Raw genomic sequence first — 23,153 nt, 5'->3', positions numbered from 1 at the left:
CGGCCATCCGCATCGGCATGCGGCCCCTTAACTATCATCCCTCATGAGTCTCTCCAGATACAGTCTGTACGCTTGTCTCTCAGTGGCTCATTAGTAGTGTTTCTGCACTAGGCATTATCAATGCGCTTCAGAAACTGACAGTAGAAGATTAACGCGCTCATAACCATCACAGAGAAGCCTTCACTGATCTCAAATAGCTGCCTTTCCTTCCACGGCCCACCCCTCTGCACCATCCAATTAATACTTACTCACGAAGGCTTCCTCATCCATTGGCAAACGCACTGACATGCAGAAGTACGTATCAGACTGTGAAAGAAAGAAAGACACAAAATTCAAATTAAACTGCTGCTAATGAAAAAGAAATAACTTGTAAAAGCATGGGCTCTATGACTGAAGAAGGACTACTGGTCCAGTGAGGCGAGGTTATCTGTCAAATGTGGGGTGCCAGGTGAATGCAAGGGCTAAGTCTAGAACGTAAGTACTCTGAACATTTTCCTATGACTCTCTTCTAAATGCTACTTATAAAATCCCATATATAATCCTATTTGTAAAACAATGCTAAATCCTATTTATTAAAATAAATTTATGAGTAATATTTCTAGTACTGTCACAGTTAAAAGGCAATATTTTAAACACTTCTACAGAAAGTAAAATATTTCAAAGCATTTGATTTTAAAATGTAGGAGTTAGTTTTGACCATTTTTGCTATATGCATAATTAAATATTTAATTTCCAGAATTACTTTATTAAATTACTAATTTAACAGAATTAAAGTATTAATTTCAAAGACAGAGTGAATAAAGGGTGGTTTTAATACATATATTTGGTTGTTCTCCCTTTAAAATTTTTATGTAGAGCATTGAAGAAATCAACGTTAATTCAAGTTATTCTTTCTTTTCCAGTTATCAGTCCCTTATCTAAGTTGCTATTTTCCACTATTAAATATACTGACAACAAGATTTGATTGATAAAAATTGCAAATTAAGGATAATGGGGATCTGTTGATCTATGCATTCCACTTTCTTAATGAAAATCCATATGCAGTGAAGTTATGTGCTGTGATTGGTAATGTACCTAATACAAATAGAGACTGAACCCATTTAACAATTCATACTCTATGGATTATTACTGCACAGTGTTGGAATCAAGAGACTCTACAAACATGTACAGAGATCATCTGAGTTCCTTTAAACCTACTGGTCAGCACCACAATTGTGAAATTTGAACCTCTTTTTTCACTTCTGTGTTGCAAGGAGATTCAAATACACATCAAAGAAATATCTTAAAATCAGAAAAATTACAGAAACATGATTCAGTCTCTATCATTACTTTTGTATACACTATTTCTTCTATTTGAACAAACTGCTTCATTTCTTAACAGGCTTTGTAATTACTTAGGTTCACTTTTATTTTGGTTAGAAGGATACAGGCTGGGAGATGTTGAGGTTGCACAGCAAGAAGGTTAAGCCACATAAGTGCTGGAGATGTAAGCTCTGTATCCAAAACTCAAGAAATATACTAGCAAAATATTAATAATGCTTCAAGATCTTACAATCACGTACAAGACTACTCATGAATATTTTCCTATCTCTGAATTACTAATGTTACAAAACAGACCCATTCTGTTCTAACAGAAATAATAATAAATTCAAGATTCCCTTCTATTTGATCATCCTGAGGTATGAGTAATTCAGCACTGGAAGATATTAGTGGCTACTAGAGCAGCTGTTGTGGGCTTCCGTGGCGGCTCAGACAGTAAAGCGGGAGACCTAGCCTTGATCCCTGGGTTGGGAAGATCTCCTGGAGAAGGGAATGGCAACCCACTCCGGTATTCTTGCCTGGAGAATTCCATGGACAGCAGAGCCTGGCAGCCTACAATCCACAGGATTGCAAGGAGTAGGACACGACTGAGCAGCTAACACACACACATAGCTGCTGCTGCTAATACTATTTCTAGCCAACCGCTACTGAATTGTTATTACGCGCCAGGCATGGTTCTCAACGTTTTATGTGTATTCTACTATTTAATAACGAAAACAATCCAATGATAGGCGTGTGCATGCTCAGTTGTTTCTGACTCTGTGTGACCTCCATGGACTGTAGCCCGCCAGAGCTCCTCTGTCCATGGGATTTTTCCACGCAAGAATACTGGAGTGGGTTGCAATTTCCTACTCCAGGGGATCTTCCCAACCCAGGGATCAAACCCAGGTCCACCGCGTTGGCAGGTGGATTCTTTACCACAAGCACCACCTGGGAAGCCCTAATATGATACAGAGATACTCCTTTAAAGATATCAGGAGTAGTAACTAGCATCTGCTGAGAGCTTACTATGAGCAAGCACTGCTCTAAGAACTTCACATGTACAGTATAACTCCTTCGATCCTTAAAACATATTCCCATGATACAAGTACTACTATCATCCTCATTTCACAGATGAGGCAAACCAAGGTCTAGGTAGCAATCATTGGTCTTTACCAATCATTCTAGCCAAAGCCTGGCAGTATGCAGATCGGCTCCTGAACCCCTCTTAGTGCAGTTACTTTAGAAGGCTGCCAATTATAAATCCTTCCTCTGCCTCTCTGCATTGTAAATCTTCCACCCAGAACCGTCTTCTCACGTCAAGGAGATAATTCTGCCCTAGTTCTCGGCCAGTGGCTGCCTTGCTCTAGTTTCCATCACTGCCTCCTGTCATAAAGATCGGACCAGTTTGCTTCTCCTCTGGAGAGGTGCCAGTCAACAAATCCAGACGGCCTAGTCCCCTGGACTGACCACCTCACCCGCCTCAGTGCCTTTCCCTTAATGCGGCCCAGCCTTTAAAACAAGGCCTCCTGCTTTTCCTTTCAGCGAAGTTGAACTCAACTCACGCTGGACCTCCTTCCTTATTTGCAATAGTTTTTTTACTGAAAACAACAACAACAACTATCCTTTCTACTTTAACCGGTGACCGTGTGCATGAACGAGGGAAGATGCCGGGATCTGAACACAAGCAGACTGCATTATGCACCATAGGTCACTCAAAGCGATACGAACAATCAATGACTTAGAGGCGAATACCAATCAAAAGTAAATTTAAAGTCGCTAAGTAAACACTTATAACAAGAAAGGAACCACAGATTGCAATGAAAAGCAAACCAAAGAGAAGTTCTTTTAAATTTGTACTTCTAATTTGGGGGTTTTATTTTACCTTTGATTTTATCATAAGCCACCCTCAAGTTGTTTTTGGAATAGACAAGTTATGGGCGTAGATAGGTATGTCAAATTCAGCAAGTTGGTTCTTTCAATTTAAAACAAAAAACTAAAAAACTAATTATATGTAACTAATAATGGTTCAATCAGTTCAGTTCAGTTCAGTCGCTCAGTCGTGTCCAACTCTTTGTGACCCCATGGATTGCAGCACACCAGGCCTCCCTGTCCATCACCAACTCCCGGAGTTTACTCAAACTCATGTCCATTGAGGGAGTGATGCCATCCAACCATCTCATCCTCTGTCGTCCCCTTCTCCTCCTGCCTTCAATCTTTCCCAGCATTAGGGTCTTTCCAAATGAGTCAGTTTTTCGCATCAGGTGGTCAAAGTACTGGAGTTTCAGCTTCAGCATCAGTCCTTCCAATGAATATTCAGGCCTGATCTCCTTTAGGATGGACTGACATAGAATGAACAGAACTACTATTTATACTCAGAATGGATGAGAGCCACATTTGATTCTTGTTCTTATCATCCTTCTCATCACCTGCATAATTTTAAATGACAGAATAGCTCGAGAATGTCTTTCTTATATAGATTTTTATTTCTTGCGTATAACTTCCCTAACAATAAAAATGTGTTCAGATCTCAAATGTTTCTTTTCTATTGTGTTAAAGCCAGGTTTTTTTCTAAAAAAAGAGAGAAAAGGTGACAGAGGTCCTCCACAGAATAAACAGTGTCCTACAAAATTATTTTTGGAGAGTGTATATTAGACACTGTGTCAGTCTACCATGCACCATCATATGCCCAGTTTTCAAGATAAAGAATAATTCTATTAGAAAAAAGGTAAGACTCTTCTTTTTTTAAAAATGTGCACATTAAAAATTACAATGTATATCAGATCAATAATTAGCCTTCAGCTGAAAGCTCTGAAGATCACAGCTCAATAGAACAAAGAATAACAGAAAAGTAATTATTCTTTTCTCGGCAACTATAAAAAGTATCAGTGATTTTGTTCTGAAGTATTCTGGTGCCACGGTTTGGTTCCTAGAATTAAGTTGAAAGGTCAAGTTCTTTGAAGAAATGTTCCTAAGGGTCACTTACAGGGTTCAATGGGAGAAGCCAGATCTTCAAGGTCTGTCTCCCTTAGGGCGGCTGAGTAAAAGCTTTTGTATTACTTTATTTTCTTCTCACAGTTATGCTGTGAGGAGGTCTAACAGGCACTGCATCTTTTTTATAGAAATGAAGACTTTCACAGAAAGGTTATCGATCCACCTAAAGCCAAGTAGTTAGGGTCAGAACTAGGATTAAAAATCTTCAAATGTATGCCTTCCAGATGGTTAGAAATAACTATGACTCTTTCTTGTCACTTGCTTGCCATGAAGTTCTAATCCTGTTAAAACTGTGATTCTTGGGAGTCTTTCAACCTTCCTATCTCCGTTTTTCTAACTATGAGACTAACTCCTATATTTCAAATAAAATTTAAGACTCTTAAGTAAATGAATAACTTTTAAATAAGATATGGGATGAGAAAGATTATTTAGGTGATTACAAATACTGTTTCATCAATATAGGTTAATTTCTATAGCAGGTCACCGAGAATGGATAGTACTTTAAATTACAGGCTGTAAGTAGTGAGCGGTCAGTTTAACAATTTAAGACTATCCTAACATGTAATCACATAGTTAACTACAACCAACTCTCTGATGAGAAACTTTTTTTTTTTTTTTAAAGCAAACCCTCGTGAGGCAACAATATTTAAAAAACTGGATTGGTACACCTCTCAAAGTAATAAAATTATTTTATCAGTGATACAAGTAACCAGTTGTGATTTTTTCAGGATGAACACTGAGAACGCTATTTAACAATATTCTGATTAGGTAAATACGACCCCACAACCTCTATCATTCAACATTACAAAAAATTCAACTGATTTAAACATATGATCAGTACTTAGCATATAATAACCTTGTAAAAGGTAGAACATTTACTGGGCCTCCTAACTTCACTCTATTAGTAGAACCTTCCATCATAATGACTTATCATGACAGCGTCCCCAGGGAGGTATTATAGACACTAGTGTAAATATGGAGGGAATTCCGTGGTGGCCCAGGGGTTAGGGCTCTGTGCTTTCACTGCCGAGGGCCTGGGTTCAGTCTACGGTACAGAAAGTAAGATCCCATGAGATGTGCAGCATGGCCAACAAGCAAATAAATAAGGATGAGAAAACCAAAGTTCAAGAAGGTCACTTGTAATTAAGAAAACAATTCTTAAAACTTACTAACTAGAATTTGAACCCAGTTCTCTACAGCACTTCTCTTTCAGCTATAGAAAGATAGCTATCAAAAGGTTGTTTTCCAAATCTCTCTAATGTTTGAAGAGACAATGTCAGTTCTCAGACACAATGTCATTGTTTATTTGATTAACGGCATAAGTAAAGGCATCAAAAACATAAAATTTAAGAAGTTTTAGCCCCAGTCCTCTAAACTTTTAAGAGCACCTGCAAACATCTCATGAGAGCTTGTTGACAAACTGTGGCGAACTACAGCCGCAACTATTTAATTTTGTCATCATTTTGCTTCTGTAAGGTAAAGTAATTTGAAAACCGACACATAATTCAGATCAATGTTTCTCTCCAACACGTTCTAACATTCTGGAGACACAAATACAGCACCTAACTGCCCATTATAATAGTTTTTTTCATTTGAACACACTGTCCTAGAAAGGATGCTCCTATAACTCAACCTAAACTGCCAGTGCAACCTTTCACAATTTTCTATACATCCTCATCACTGGTCCTCTTTTTCTCTGTGGGAAGAAGGCTGTATCTGTGCTCGGTGCCAGGGGACTATCTGTAAATTACTGCGGATTCAGACTGCTCACATAAGGCTCAGATGCACAAAAAGGGAGAAATAACGTGAATGTACATAGCCATGTCTCTCCCCTTGCTATCTATTATAGCACATCAGCCAAATCTGAATCGAGAGGGATATGATATTGCTGATGCCTCTTTACTGCTGCTGTTGGAAACTATCCAAGAAAAGCACATTTTCCTGACAAAAGAGGGTACTGTGGTAGAAATGAAAAAGAAGAAAAACACTTATTCCTAAAGAACTCCCATTATATTCTATTATTATCCATCTTAAGCCAAGAGGTCTCATGTAGACAATAGGGATCAGTAACGCTTTGCTTACAACATTTAAGAAAAAAATGTTCTTTATTTTGATTTAGTCATTTATGAGACAGTGATGCAGTGAATTCTACAGAACAAGCAGTTAATAAAATTGACTCCTTATGTAAATTAATATGGGACAGACAAAACCACCTGTATACTATTGCACATGAAAACTATTCACATAAAACCAGTAATTTTTGTTTTGGGAAACCAGAGGTACCATTCAGATTCGAGTGTTGAGCACAATCATTTGATCCTGTTTGGATAATATCCTCACACACCTTTTATTGTTCAGGCTTAAAGAATCCCCGCAGACTACCCTTCTAAAGGAGACTACGCATTGTGATGATACAAACAGATGTAGAAACAGACAACACGACCGAGCTTTACCTGAATATGGCCCTTTTGCTTCTATCTGTGGCTATCTGCAAGTTGGTTGTTCGCTGCAAGTGGGCCTTAGAAACGTTACACTGTGAACGAGGTGGCTGGTAACCTTCCTCAGGTATCCTTTGTTACAATAACCACAGCAGGGCAACCATCTCATGGTGGCAACCGTGACGCTGTGCCTTAGAGTGGTTACCCACAAAGTCGGTAGTATCCCTCCTCACTCAGATCACACACAGCTTAAATCTGATCGAGACACACCACATAGGACCCACAAAGCCCTGCATTTTTACACAGTACCTATCAGCGTTCAAACAGCTTGAATTCTGCAAAGTAGTAGAGAAAACCTCAGGGGCTGACACCAGAGCTACCAGCCCAACAAGAGAAAAGTGCAGAAAGGGATTAGGCCTGTTAAGATGAGAATTTTGGTTACCAGAGAAAGAGAAAGCAATTGGAAAATACTTTTCAAAGCCTCTTTTTAATTGATCCAGACAGATACTAGAATCAAACTGCTATTTCCCAAAGCAATTTTAATACATGCAAAGGAAGTTTATACTGACTCAGTGGTATCTGTACTTTCAACGTTTTCCTAGAATAAAAGAAAGCTTGGGCAAAAGAAAAGTGTGCAAAGCAAGTATAATTTTTTGGTGTCAAAACTTCAGGCTTAAAAAATCTATCTCTCTGACATCAGAATTTAAAGACACTTAATTAGATAAAATTCCTTAAACTGTCACTTTTGAATGCGGTCTACTCTAATTTTCCTTTTCCTAATGTCTTTCTCTTACCATATAAATAAGATATATGTTCTCTACTTATCAGGCTCTGGAAGAATAACCAGACTTTATGTTAAAACACTCCCAAACGACTAAAAAGAGAATGCTTTCCAAAATTCTCTACTTTGTTCCTTACCATCTAAGCTATGCTCCATCCTCACCAACTTCTTGGATGTTTGTCTCAATCTACAACACAATCTTGTTGTAAAGAGCTTGCCTGGTGGCTCAGCTGGTAAAGAATCCGCCTGCAGCGCAGGAGACCTGGGTTCGATCCCTGGGTTGGGACGATCCCCTGGAGAAGGGAAAGGCTACCCACTCCAGTATTCTGGCCTGGAGAATCCCATGGACTGTATAGTCCATGGGGTTGCACAGAGTCAGACATGACTGAGCGACTTTCAATTTCACAATAATCTACAACACAGTCTTGTTGTAATAATGTCTGCTACCATCCTAAGCATTTAGAATAACACCTGGCACATACTGGAAGCTTTATAAATAAATATTGGTTGAATTCTGTATGCACCTTCCTCTTCGGCTGGCTGGCAATAAACTCACAGTTTAAGAAAGGCTGACTGAAACCTATATTACAGATGCCACCTAATTAGGGTTTTACCCAGCATCACTTTTTCATATGAATTTCATCCTTCAGTTGATTCATCCCAGAATCCCATTTGCATTTTTAAACTGTAATCACACTGGGCTGACGATGACAAGATTCTCAATGCCAAGTAGTTCCAATGGAAGCTACTTTCCTGGCAAGAGCTTTTCTGCGGGAATTACAAATCTGTGCAAGCAAACGAGGAAGGAAAAAAAAATATTTTGGTGAGGGCACATCTGTCTTGGAGTGCTCACATGCTTTTATTTAAGAGGAAGCAGGGGCGCACACTAGTAACGGTCTATAATTAATCTCCCAAGCACAACAGGTGGTGACAACGGCTGCGTCCTGGCTGGCTTCCTGGCTGCCGGGGGGGTTACGTGAGAGGAAACTCCTGCTCTGAACAGGCGTTGCTGAGGACCTGACCACTCACCTCCCCCCAGCTTCAAGCCAGTGGTTCATGCTTTTCACTACATTTCCTGGAATATGAAAGCAGTCCATTTTCTGAACCTTTTGCCAACCTAACTACTCCCCCCACGTTTCTCCCCTTTGGCACAGATGGTTGGAAACTGACTCTATCCAATCTGTTTGGAGATACTGCAGAACAAAAAAGGCTTCCCAACCACTATCCCCCAAACACCGGATTTCTTGCTAAGTGGTTTACGTCTGATTTGGGGACAAGTGAGCAAGGTGGAAGAGAAGGTCTAGACTTGGATGGTTCTGTCAGCTCATTTATCAAATGAGTTGCCTTGTACTCTCTCCTAAAGTTTAAAATGAATCACCAAAGTGGTATCCACAGTTTCCATCAGATACCAAAGTGGTATCCACGATTTCTGTTCTTTGGGGGCCTGTTCTCATAGATCTTGCCATAGTTATCTCATTAATACTTGCCTACCTTTAAACTCTTTTATGTCTGCGTAGAAACCCATTCTTCCATCCATCTACTCATGCATCCAGCAAATACAGATGCTGAGCAACTCCCAGGAACCAGACCCTGTGCTAAACCCATAAAACTGTGAGAAGAACACTGGTTCCAACCCCCCACAGTTCAGAGGCTACTTGTACAGAAAACAATCACACAAATAAGGATTATTCTATGTGTGCTGCTTTAAATGACACATGAGAGAAGTGGAGGTTCCTACAAGAGCCAGGAATTCCAAGGAAAGGCTCTTCAGTGAAGGGAGGTGGCAACTGTTTCAGGCATAGGAAATAGCACTCTCAAAGGCCCTGTAATTACAGAGAACTAGGCATTACTGAGAAAACAAATCCAGTCCACATGGAAAGGGGGGACAAGTTTTCATTTAGACTGGACAAGTAGACGGGGCACACATTGTACACTTTGCAGTCCATGTTCGGGACTCTGGTGGTTTTGCTTTTCTTGACAGCAACAGAAAGCCAATGACAATTTTTTGTGGGAAACTGATATGGAGGCGAGAATTAATTACATGAGGCCGGTAAAAAGTTACATAGTTGTTCAGAAAACTGATGATAGTAGCTTGAAAACAAATTATAATGGTAGAGAAGGAAAAAACAGGACAGATTCTGGAGATATTTAAAAGGTGAAATAGACACAACTTGGGAGTGGATCTGACAAGAAGGAAGGCGGCAGTGTTGAGGATGATTCACGGTTTGCATAACTGAATGTACTGGTGGCAGCACTCGTTAACACATAAAACACAGGAGGACCAGATTGGAAGATGATGAATTTGTCACTGCACATGTGACGTTTAAGAAGCCTTTGAAAAAACCTACATGTAAATGTCAAATGAGCAGCTGGGTCAAATGGAATTTGAAGGAAAGGTTGGCCAAGAGATATAAATTTATGTGACATGCAAGTTGGACAGGGGATATGAAAGAAGCTGCTTTATGAGAGGAGAGAGTAAAACCGAAAAGAGAAAAGACAGAGCTGCGAAACTTTTTCTTTCAGCAACAGAAAGAGTAGCCAGGGAGTTTAGAGAAAAATCACAGAGGTATTCTATCTGCCTGCCATGTAGGAGACCCGGGTTCAATTCCTGGGTCAGGAACATCCCCTGGAGAAGGGAATGGCTACCCACTCCAGTATTCTTTCCTGGGGAATCCCATGGACAGAGGAGCCTGGAGGGCTACAGCCCATGATGTCGCAAGAGTTAGACGCAACTTAGTGACTAAACCACCACCACCTCAGAGAAGTCAGAAGGAGAGAATGTTTCAAGGAGGGTGCCGTTGACAATGTCACCAACCAAAACCCATGCTGACAGTGTTCTCCTGGGGATGGCTGCTGGACACCAACATACGGGCATCTACTTTCCTGTGTGTTAATATTCCTGATTTATTCGAGGAACCCAGCTCCGCCCATAGCTCCTTCTATGAGGCCTATGGCTGTGGAGACTCTGGCCACACAGCCCAAGGCCTTCTCAAGGCACCAGCCACATTCGCTATCCAAGTTGCCCATGGTCCCTCCAGAGCTGTCCTCTACACTGCCTCCCAGGAAAGAAATGCCTGCAGTGACGGTGGGTAGCAGAGTCGCCTCAGAGTTTCCCCACCAACTCCTTCAGAGATGGTCACAGAGCCCAGGGTGACTTGGGACATAGGAAAGAAGAAAAGAACACTGACAGAAGAAACAGACAAAGATTTAGAAAGGCTGATGGGAAAAAAGATGGGCCAATTTTTAAAATGCCAAATATTCAAAATCAAACAATATAAGGGAGAATTATTTGAAGCAATACTGGTATTATATAAGCTCCAACAGAGTATAGTACCACCATGCAGAGACTCTCTCTGCCTACTGATTTCCAATCTATGAAATTACTCTTATTCTGCAGACCAGTGGTGTCAATGATAACCCCAAGAATCTGAGTGCCTAATGTACCCTTCTAGCACACACTGATTTTAATTTCTCACAACATATTAAGCATTAATGAGGTCTATGAAAGTACAGACTGTTCATAGAGAGTTAGAAAAGAGTAAATATCATAATATTAAAATAGGCAACTTTTAGTAACAATCCAATAGACTTTAACATAACTGTATAAATGCTACAAGTTCTGGGAGAGGCTTCTGGCCTTCAGGTATTCCCTATTTGTAAGGAGACTAATATTCTGAAGAAATTAAATTAAAATGTTAAACTGTTGTATTCACACTCTGCAAAAAGCAGAGACATTACTTTGCCAACAAAGGTCCATCTAGTCAAAGCTATGGTTTTTCCAGTAGTCATGTATGGATGTGAGAGTTGGACTATAAAGAAAGTTGAGTGCCAAAGAATTGATGCTTTTGAACTGTGGTGTTGGAGAAGATTCTTGAGAGTTCCTTGGACTGCAGGGACATCCAACCAGTCCATCCTGAAGGTGATCAGTCCTGAATATTCATTGGAAGGACTGATGCTGAAGCTGAAACTCCAATACTTTGGCCACCTGATGTGAAGAACTAACTCATCTGTAAAGACCTTGATGCTGGGAAAGACTGAAGGCAGGAGAAGAAGACAGACAGAGGATGAGATGGTTGGATGGCATCATCGATTGAATGGACATGAGTTTGAGTAAACTCTGGGAGTTAGTGATGGACAGGGAGGCCTGGCGTGCTGTGGTCTACGGGGTTGCAAAGAGTTGGAGACGACAGAATGAATGAACCGACTCACTGATTCACACTCCTCTTCCGAATAAACCACATCTGGTTCCCCAGCAGCTATTCTGTTATCATGGCCCCAAGAAACGGGGCAGGGCTAATGCTAGCTAAGAAAGAGAAAATATGACACAGCAGGATACCCTTCCAGGCAAGAGGAGGAGATAAAAGAAAGTGTCTGGTTAAGGAGAAATTAATTTCATAGTCACAGATGAGGTACCAGAGCTCATACCAATAAAAGGAACAGAGTCCATAGGCCCTGTTCATTTGGGATCTCTCACTGTCCAATGCCATTCATACAAGATTACCCCTTTCCTGTACACTCAGATATTATCCTCACAAATAAAAAAGGGAGGGGGGAAACACCCTAATCAAAAGTTGAACAGATTGTCTTGATCCCAAAGAGAGTTGGATACCTTCAGTTGATACTATTAAGGCTTTCTTCCCTTGCTACCCAGAGGGTCAGGGGCTGAAGAAGGCAAGATCAACTTTAAAAATTAAAGTCCTATTTTCTTTGCATACTTGAAGACTAGGGTCCAAATTCAGACTGCTTCACACATAAGCAAGTAATAATTTATAAGTTAATGTATTAGTTGTGTTTTTATTTTTTGTTATGTATTGATAACTGGTATCAGCAAAGTCTAAGACTGACTGATCGGTTTCTTGAAGAAGAAAAATGTAAAATATGCAAATCATCTTACAAAGCTCAAATATTTTTAGGTACTCATGGCAACTCTTAGCAGAATTTTTGGCCTGAAAGATGATTAGTTTGTTTTTTTTTTAATTGGTAGTGGCACTTAAAATTGGTGCAAAGATTTTTAGGAAAGCAATACAGCAACACATAGGAGAAAATCCTTTTTCCCTTAGAGTGGACTGAGCGTACAGTCATCAGGAATATCATAAAGGCCACAGTAAATCAAATATATGCCACCTCAGTCATATGTAGGAGGTCTAATCAAATGCTAATCATCACTAAGAATAAATCTGCAAATGACAGAAAGCCAATGGCTTAAGCTAACAGAGATGTAGGCTTTCACGTAATAAGTCCAGAAGTAGCATAGATGTAAGAATGGTAATTTCAGGCAGCAGCTCAACAATATCATCAAGGAGCTAGGTTCTTTCCATCTTCCAGCCTTGCCATATTCAATATATTGCTTTCTATCCGTAGAATTCTTTCCTCATGGTCACAAGATGGTTACAGTAGCTTCCAGTATCATAGTCTCACGAAGCAATTCCCAAAGGCTAGCAGAGGGAGAGTCTCTTCCTTAAGGTCCTTTTCAAAAGCAAAACTTTCCCCAAAGCACTTCACCTCCAGTAGAATTCACTTCACACCTAAATGGCCAGAACTGTCTCACATGCCCTTCTCTACACCAATCATTTGCAAGGGAAGCCTAATCAAGATTCATTTTCTGGGCCAGGGGAGGCCAATGCTGGAACAAAACTGGGGTTCTGTTAGCAAGAAAGGGAGAAGATATATATGTGGCGTAGGCACCCAATATGTCTTGAGAAACACATTTCTGAAAGCAGAAACAAAACCTTCATAATTCTAAATTTAACTAGAAGTAGATAATCTTTAGGCGACTAGGTCCATTTCAACATATTCATCTGCAATGATTCCAAATATTCGGAACTCTGTCTTCCTGTCTAATAAAACAATTAAGTCAAAAACTGTATTTTCAATTACACATTTTCTGCTGCATCTCTTAACTAGATGCAACAAGGCATTTAGATATAGGGATCATGGATGGATAAAATACAAATTCCCAGTTCGTCAAGCCTGATGATCTCAAGGGAAATGAGACATGGAAAGCCAGTTCAACTCTATATTAAATAAAGGCAACTGTGCCTTCTGAAAACTGAACTCCTTTCTTCAAAATAACAGGTATAACCGGCAGAGGGTACTTATGTTTATGGATGAAGTCATATATTTAAATATAACGATCAAGCCATTCTGCTTCTCTCCACCTCCCTTATAGCAATTCCGTGACTAATTCATTTTCCTTAGACTTCCAACTCATAAAGAAAACATTACAACAGATTTGCATCCTTTGCCTTGAACTTCTAAGAGGAACTATATAATCAAATATAAAAATGTTCTTTGGAATGTTCTCTGCTTTTCCTTTTGACTTCATAAACATCTATTTCAACATGAGGCCATCACAATGAGGCTCCTTGTTTGCTAGTCTGTCTCCTGCTGCTGGACTGTGTTTTAGAGCTGAAACCCTGACTTATCCTTGCTTGTATTCCCAGAGACCACCTGGCGTTAGCACTAGATCTGCAGCGAATGCAGGCTGAATTAGTCTGCTGAAGTCTGCCTTGCTACATCACTAATAACCTTTCATAAAGGACCTAGTTCTAAAATAGCTCCAGAGCATTGACTCATTTTTTCCCTTCAAGAATTTTATTTATGCTTTTTTGAACCCAATTTAACCACTGTAATTTTCCAACTTCCATCGAAAGACAACATTAATAATTCAAGACAAGGAATAATGCTACAAAGGTTGACTTTTCTTTGCACTGAAAATCCCTGGGGTGAACCCCTGTCATAAAGTTAATGGACTTATTATTATAATGAACCAAATAGCTGTAGAAACTGCAAATGTCCATTTTCCAAATATGTTTTTACTTGTCATTAGTTCATTTTACATTATAAACATAAACATAGCGCTTCAGTGCATCCTTCTTTAAGTCAGTATGGAAACTTCCTAACACAAATGAAAAAGTAGATTCAATGTTTTACAGTGAAATTCAGCTTTGTTTTCTTATGTTTTCTCAGATACACACACTCATATAAATGTACAGCACGATAAGTACAATAAAACTAACTAATCCTAAATTATCATCAATGTGTAATTAGGTTTATATAGTCAGTGGCCCTTAGTTGAGGTTAAAGGAAAACTTAACCTTTTGTATCCAGCAGTTTATAGAATATAAACTACAAACAACATAAACTGAATTCAAGAGTGATCAAATAGTTTACGGGGGAAACTTTCTTTCTATAGAAATATTTCCAATGACAAACTCAAGAGGAATGACAGAATTAGAATACTCATGATATGTGACTTCTAATGAACCTAGGCAATGATAAATATCCACAGCTGCTAAAACCATAGATGAAAAGTTGATAGGCAACTTTACAGTGGATTAATCAATCTCACAATTCCTAACTTAATAATAATAACATTGTAAGAAGAGACAATCAGACATTATATGCTTCCTGTTGGTACTATATAACATCACCTATGAAATATTCTTGCCAAAACCCTAACCTCCATCTGTTCAAGCCTTCGGATGTATCAATATAAGCAAACAAAGGTAGGAGGGACATGTTAAATGATACTTTAGTGAAGCAGGCAGCAAATCCTAGAATGCAGGAAACCCTTTAGGACAAGTACTCTAAAGGAAAAAAGGAGACAAATGGAATCTCAAGATTCCTAAAAGAGACAGAGCAGTAAGATTTACCATATGGACCACATTTGAATTCTGAGGCAAACAAACCTACATTTAAAAATATAAACCATCAGAGAAATTTGATGCTGACTAGATACTTGATGATATAATGGTAATAATGGTGATTGTGATTACATTTAAAAATAAAGTATTCACCTTTTTAAAATACATAACAAAGTACTATGAAATGAAATGATGTTTAGCAGATACCTGAAAATAATTCAGTGTGTGTGTGTGTGTCTGTGTGTGTGTGTGTGCTGGGGAGGAATCAAGTAGAGGAATATGGATAAAACAAGAATGACCATGTGTTGATAATCACTGATGGGTACATGGGGGTACATTATACAAGCTCTTCAATTTTGTATATATTAGAAATTTTCTATTAAAATGCTTAAAACTAGAAGATACAGTTTGTCCCCAAGAATCTTTGATACCAACCTACCAACCAACTAATGTAACAGCCAGCAAATTGATTCTGTCTATATTCTGCTCCTAGGACATAAAATTTTAAAGGAAAAGCTCTTTTCTTAGAAGCTAATGAAGGGAACAAAGCTCAGCACTGGGAAATAGGGAAGGTGCTGCGCAAGCTCCGGGAGATGGTGAGGGACAGGGAGGCCTGGCGTGCTGCGGTCCACAGGGTCGCAAAGAGTGGGACACGACTGAGCCACTGAACTGAACTGCGCTTTGGGTTAAGGGCCAGATGAGTAATAAGAGTTCAAAGAAAGGGTGATCTGGTCCCACATGGGACCTGTCAGGGTGCAGGAGAGAAGGCCCCCTTGGCTGGGCCCAAGACTCAGAGGTTCTTCTCTTCTAACAAGACTAAGCAGAAAGTGGGAGATATAGACCAGAAAACAAGGGGATGCTTATCTTATACCTTTTAACTCACGTGCAGATTTTACCACTTGTGATGCACAGAGTTAACGTATTTTACAGATCTTGTCACTTTCTCGTGAATGGCACTGTATGTGGCAGGCGGCACAGCATGATTTCTACAACGGGAGCATTAGTTTTCTGTGTTTTAATCTTAAATCTTACATCTTTAATCTTAAATCTTCTGATTTAAGATGTCTCAGTCAAGAGTCCCTTAGGAAACAGAAGGTACAAATAAAGAGGGCAACTGAGAAGCATGTAGCCAAAGAACCAAGGACACAGCCGCCGGCTGGGTGAAGAGAAGTATGTAAGGCAGCTTGAAACGCCCTAGGGATTTACAGAGCACCAAGCTGTTACCACTCAAAGACGTGTGAGTCAAGAGGAAGGAGAGTTTCCAAACCCAGGAACTGTTACCGTAGGAGACGACATGGCCATGACACAGGGAGAGAGCTCTAGTCACTGCCAACCTGTTGCTCAACAGAGAAGGAACCGGGGACCTTCCCGGCAGTCCAGTGGCCAAGACTCCACGCTCTCAAAGCAGGGGTCTCAGTTCCATCCTTGGTCAGGGAACTAGGTCCTACAGGCCACCATTGAGACCAGGCACAGCCAAACAAATAAATAAAAATAAATCTCAAATAAAGAAAAGGAACCAAGAAAATAAATGCTCTGATGTCATCCTATTGCTTTCCCGTCTTTTGCCAGTTCCCTCCACTGACCGAAGCCTGCTAGAAGCCAGAGAGCCAAGGAGCCGATGGATGGCACCCATAAAGGTCAGTCGCCCGGAGGAGGCTGGAGTGGAAAGGACACTGAAAGAGGCCAGGGGAGCATGTGGTATACAATGCAAATGCTTCAGCATTTCTTAACATGTTAAAAAATGATCAAATGGAAGCTCTGAAACAAAACAAAGTGACCAAGTCTTCTCTTAGCATCTGAGAGGCCCTGAGCAGAGAAGCAGAGTCTCTCAAAGGGGAAGACGTCAGAAAAACAAAGGTAAGAAGAAGACCTGAGCTGAAAAATTGCGTTTGAACAAAACCCAGAGAGGGGAGTCAGCGTGGTGGAAGCAGAAATAAGCTGGTGAATGGACAAACAGGCACAAAGGTGACATTTTAGGGAATTCTGAAAAAGGAAGTTGGATAAATCTGAATTAAGCCAGATAATAAAAGGGCTTGGGTGATGGGAATTTAGATTTGATCTGTTCAGATGTGATGTTGGTCAAGGTGCATGAGTTGAGATGTGGGGCCTAAAACCATGAGTGTAGTCTTTTAGGAAGAACACTTTGATGGAACTGAGGATGAGCAACAAGGATACAGTGGGAGGGGGAGGGCAGCGGAGTCTGGAACCAAACCAGGAGATGGCTGCTATCAAATCAGGTTACGTCTGTAACAGGAAGGGGCTTCCCTGGTAGCTCACTAGTAAAAGAATCCATCTGCAATGCAGGAGACACAGGTTTGATCCCTGGGTTGGGAAAATCCCCCAGGGCAGAAAATGGCAAACCAAACCAGTACTACTGCCTTGGAAATTCCATGGAAAGAGGAGCCTGGCGGGCTACAGTCCATGCGGTCACAAAAGAGGCAGACATGACTTAGGGTCTAAAAAACAACTGTTAACGGGGGAGTGGCAGTGGAAATCCACTCATTCATCCCGCCATACGTTCACAGTCTATCTATCCCACAAATGCATGCTGAGGCTCCTGTTAGTGACCTGGACGAGACCTGGAGGATACAACGGTGAGCAAAGACAGACGTGTTTCCTTCTCTCACACAGCCTGCAGTCTGATGAGGAAAGAAAGGTATGAATGGAATAATGACATGGGCAAAGGTAAAATCGCAGTTGTGAAGGATATTCTGCAAGAGGCAGGAGGAGCTGTGGGAGCTATGACAGCTCTCTGAAAGGCAGGAGTGGGGGGGAGAGATGGAGGGGTGGTGGGGAAAGGTTCTCCAAGAGAACGATGCTTAGGCTGAGATCTGAAAGCTGGGAAGGCGCTACCCAGGGCAAACAGGGAGGGGAGAGCGAGAACAGCAAGGACACGGCGAAGACCCGGGAATGGAGGACGGGGAACAAAGAAAGCCAGTGTCACTGGCTCAGGACAGAAGGCAAAAATCTGGAAGACGTTGCAAAAGAAGAAATGAAAAGAACTGCAGACACCTAGAATACAGACCATTAAGGAGGTAAAACAGCCTAATGTGGTTCCAACCACGTTAAGCAAGGAGATGAGATATTTAACTACTGAATCAATCTGTACCTGCCAATGTGCTCTGTGCCTTGACCGAAGAACACAACCTATTCTTCATAAATATTTATTAGGCACTCTGCAAGGAATTGGGGATATAGCCTTAGCTAGACAGACAGCCTTTAGTATATTAGAGGGGTCATCACCCTACTTGCTCTCCTACATGTCCCCAAGAGCAGAAGAAAATAGCTACGCACAGATTCAAGGACGATCTATTAATCAACAAATATTCACTGGGTACCTTTCATGTGCAAGACATGATATAAAACACTGTGAAAATAATATCTTGTCTGTAGGAGAGGTATGAGCTGGCTTCTCAATGTAGATTATATTTGTTTGCTCAGCATGAGCATTAACTGACAAAAATATGCACCAAGATTGAATAAGATGCAGTCATTAGTTTCAGAGAGGCTTCCTTTTAGCAGGACAGATTTAAAACATGAGAATGAATCACGGCAAGTGACAATACAATAGGTTTATAAGAATAGCATAAATTATTGTAGCACTAGATCAGATCTCTCTGAAGAGATCAGTCAGATTCAGGGGGAAAGGGACCCAGATTCTGTACTTTAATGAGGCAAGATTTCACTAGGTGAAGAAGGCCTCTCTCGCCTCTGCACTTCCAAGATGACCGAGAAAAGAAGGAACAATGGTCGTGCCGAAAAGGGCCATGGCCATGTGTGGCCTATTCACGGCACCAACTGTGCCGACACGTGCCCAAGGATAAGGCCATTAAGAAGTTCCTCATTCAGAACATCGTAGAGGCCACAGCCATCAGGGACATTTCTGAAGCGAGTGTTTTTTGACGCCCATGAGCTTCCCAAGCTGTATGTGAAACTGCGTTACTGACTGAATTGTGCCATTCATAGCAAGGTAGTCAGGAGTCGCTCTTGGGAAGCCCGGAAGGATCAAACACCTGCACCCCAATTTAGACCTCTGGGTGCAGCCCCACATCCTCCACCAAAGCCCATGTAAGGATCCAAGTCCTTAAAGACCGAAAGAAATATTGGTTTCTCTGAAAAGACAATAAAATGGAAATTAAAAAAAAAAAAGCAGGTGAAGACGCAGGGCAAAGAAATTACAATAAGCAGAAAGAATAACGTCAGGGGATTCAAAGGCATCTATTGGTGGGAATCATAAACAGGCTGAGTGTGGTAGAAAATAGGGAACTCAGAAAAAAAGAAAACCAGGAAATAAGAGGAAAAGTCATTCAGATGGGGACCACAGGGCAGAGAATTAAAAAAAAAAAAAAGGACTAGGAAGTGTATTTGATCAGAATAAGGAGTTATTGAAGACTTCTGAATAGGAGAACAGCATGACCAGAGATGATTAAGAAAATCGCATGGAATGAAAATCAGTAATAATATAATGGAATGGTTTAAGAGCACAAGGTCTAGAGCCAGTCTTGCCTGAATTAGAGTCCAGATTTCCCCACAGCTACGACTTGCAATAAAAATGAGCTACTGATAAATGCAACGTCGTGGATGAATCTCAAAAGCAGCATGCTAAGTGAAAGGAGCCAGACGCCAAAGACTACACACTGTTGTGTCACGTCTGTACATATATCCAGAAAAGGCTAAACCGGTGACGGATCCATCAGCAGTTGCCAGGGGATACCGGATGCGGATGAGGAAAGGCATGTGAGGGGGAATGACGGGACATGAGGGGATGTTTGGGGCGATGCAAACGTCCTTTATCATGTCGTCCTGGCAGTCACACAACTGCATGTTATTTGCCAGCATTCATCAAATTGTGGACTTAAAATTGGTGAATGTTTATTTTTAACTAAATTATATCACAAATAAATTGATAGAAATGAAAATACCACGAAGGAATAAAAAGTTAGGTAGTAGTTAAAATAAAAACATTGAACTTCAGACTATTTCCTCCATATGGAAAGTACGGCAGCAGGGGACTCCTAAGCCGTGATCCATGTGGAGACACAAAAAATACTACAGTCATTGGCGTTATGCTTGTGAGTGTGTCCAAACACATGCTGAGGAATACTGGGGCAGAACAGGAAATATTCTTGATATGGAGATAATTTCCCTCCTTTCTAAAAAAAATTAATCAAATCTTTATTGGAATACAGCCTTGTTTTTAGGCTCAGGGAACAGAATAATGAACAAGACAGGTAAGTCTTTCCTCTTAAGGAACTGGACAGTATCTCTGAAGAATGATAGAGGTGGAGATGATGTTTCAGTGAAGAGTCATGAGATGGAGATTTGTTCCTCTAGTGATTAATACTCAGATGGCATTCAGATTTCTCCCCCAGGCCCACAAAAGTAATACTGTAAATAATGGCTGGCTAACAAGGCTAGTTTATTCATTTGCATTACACAATAGGTTAGGTACATTATAGTGATTGCTGTACATGGGTATTACAATGATTATTTTATAAAATATAATAAAATGTTGGTCAGATTATTTTATAAAACTTTTATGTTTAAAAATGATTTCAGAAAATGGTCTGGCAGATATTTAGAAAAGGAAGAGTTGAAAAACTCATTTCAATCTTGTTTACATTTCAATATTTGAGCAAAATTTCTATAAAATTTTATATATGCCTGAGTTAACTCTACTAATACTTATATATTTTCAATAATACTCTTGGATTTCACTAGTAGCTTCAAATATACTTAAAAAGAACTCATTCTAAATCAATGATTTCTTGAACTATCACAATGAAGACTCTAGATCATTCAGTTTAATTAATGTCCTCTTTCATATAGTGATTCACAGGTTTGCAAATTTCTATTCTCTATAAAGTTCTTAACCATAATACATAGGTTTTAGACATTTTATTTTAAAAATGCAAGAAAACGATCTTGGACTCACATATTTGTCAACTTTTTCTGGACAACTGACATGTGTTTTTTTTTTTAATCTGGGGAATACATGTTGTGGGAAGTGAGGAAATAAATGACATGGAGTCTTCCAATAGCAGCAGACTTGGAAGCATTAAAAGAGTGCTAGATTTGGCTTTTATTTGCTTCAGTGGCACTTCAAATTTCTTTGGCTATTGTAGAAGGTTTATAGGTCACCACAAACTGAAGTGAAAAGAGAATACTGTGGGCAGTAACTGTGTGAAGTACCTTATTTATTTCAACTGTCTCCTGCTACCACTGATTGGACTAAAAGTCCCCTTACGCCTAACAGCCGTGGGCTTCTAGACCCAAGCTTACTGGGCTGATTAACTAAACTCTAGGTAGAAAATGGAACAGTATATACCTCTAGCAGAGTCAAAGAATTCATGTTGAGTAAGATAAATTTTTCACTCTCAACTCTGAACTATTCAGGGCAGGAACTTAATTTCCTCACCCTTGAGCACAATTTTCCCCATTTTGTATTATGGAGCGGTTGTGACTGCAGAAAAACAATACAGAGACTATTTGTTACCTTCTAAAGTTGTTTGACCTCACTACAGTCACTTCTTTCTTGCATTTGCCCAGGCTACCAATCTATCTTCTTTCTTGCATCTACTGTGTCTGCCTTTAAAGCTCAAGACAAGCAGATGAAACCACAACAGTAAAATATCTGTGAAGACTGCCTTAGCATTTATGAAAATACGTTAAGGAGATGAATGTAATATTTTAACATGTCCCAAAATGGGGAAGCTAAATATCATAACTAACAATATCAAGTGGAGAAACAGTAAGGTAAACAGAATTTGCATCTTCATAGCAAAAGGACCATTCAGCTGGAAGCAAATGATTTAACCATTTGGTACAGCTTACCACAAAACAAAAAACTTTTATTTCCATAAATAGTGAAGATTAAAATACTGTAGTGGTATCTTTCTGCCTGCATTGAATTTGACTTCAGCTTTTGTTAAGAGTTTGTTTTTCTGTTTTGGATTCTATTTCCAAATTAAAATATTTAAAAATAATCTATTGAAGTTTTTTCAGTCTTACATAAAATTATTAAATAAGGGTGTTAAAGTGTTAACTGTGTGTACCTCTGAGATCCATGAGAGGAAGTACTCTAATCTTGCAGAAACATCATTTGCCCTTTGTAAATCGATGTTGCCATGGTAAATGTTTTCATTTAATACTGGCTTATCTGAGCTGGGAGGACGATGTGGTGTATAGAGGCAATGAACTCCCTGTTTTTATATACTTTCCTCTTCAAAAATGCTCTGAGGTTTGTTGTATGGGGTGACTTTTGCATGCTAAGACAGAGCCATACCTTAAATGTGTACATCAGATTTGTCCCTTTATACACGATTAAGTAGAATACATTATCTGTGAAAAGCAATCTGTGCCTGGAAAGAGTATGTTCTGCACTTCTGCTTAAAGAATACAACATTCATGTGGAATGGCTCCAAATGTTCCTCTTGAATAGGGCTTTGAAATATTAATTCAGACTACATAAATCTGAAAATAAGTGAAAGAAAGAGGATTTTTCTGGGGGCTAATAAGTGCAAAGAGCAACACTTTTCTTGCTAATGTGGAAACAGATGCATGGTTGCCTTCTGCAAATATCTTCAGACTGACTATAATAGAAGAATGACCCCCTACAAATCTGGCTCTATTTGTTTCTAAACGTGTACCAAATTTCCTAAATTCTTTCATTAATCAGGCTCTCTTAATAGCACTGTTGCAAAGCAGAGAAACAGGAATTAAAAATTTATCAATTAGAGGCATTGTGTAGAAAACCCCTCTAGAGATTTCTAGAACATTAGGGGTTTATACCAAGAAAGTAGATGATACTTTTTGTTGGCATTCTCCTTCTTGGTGATATTGTTTGTTTCATTGTTAAATTTTAGCAACTATAAAATAGACGTTCTTTTAATGATAAGATAACTTGGGTATATACTAAAAAATCTGTTGTCATACTCCTCCACTGCCTCTCCAAAGGAACCAGAGTTTACAAGCTTAAAGTGCCTTTTCCCAACT

The 23,153-nt window shown here is 39.8% G+C and overlaps 1 protein-coding gene and 1 pseudogene across 23 annotated transcripts in view; one reads left to right on the top strand and one right to left on the bottom strand.

Annotated features, from left to right (window-relative positions):
• PAM (peptidylglycine alpha-amidating monooxygenase) overlaps positions 1-23,153 on the bottom strand; it is a 308,314-nt gene that overhangs the window by 130,920 nt on the left and 154,241 nt on the right. For all 23 annotated transcript variants that reach the window (XM_043913698.1, XM_043913701.1, XM_043913704.1 and 20 more), the window contains one exon: positions 249-306. In XM_043913698.1, the coding sequence (XP_043769633.1) occupies positions 249-306 (58 nt within the window). The remainder of the gene's footprint in view (positions 1-248; positions 307-23,153) is intronic.
• LOC122700661 lies at positions 18,883-19,230 on the top strand (annotated as a pseudogene).

This window comes from Cervus elaphus, chromosome 9 (genome assembly GCF_910594005.1).
Source record: "Cervus elaphus chromosome 9, mCerEla1.1, whole genome shotgun sequence".
Taxonomy (NCBI): Eukaryota; Metazoa; Chordata; class Mammalia; order Artiodactyla; family Cervidae; genus Cervus; species Cervus elaphus.
This window is presented reverse-complemented; position numbering and strand designations above follow the sequence as displayed.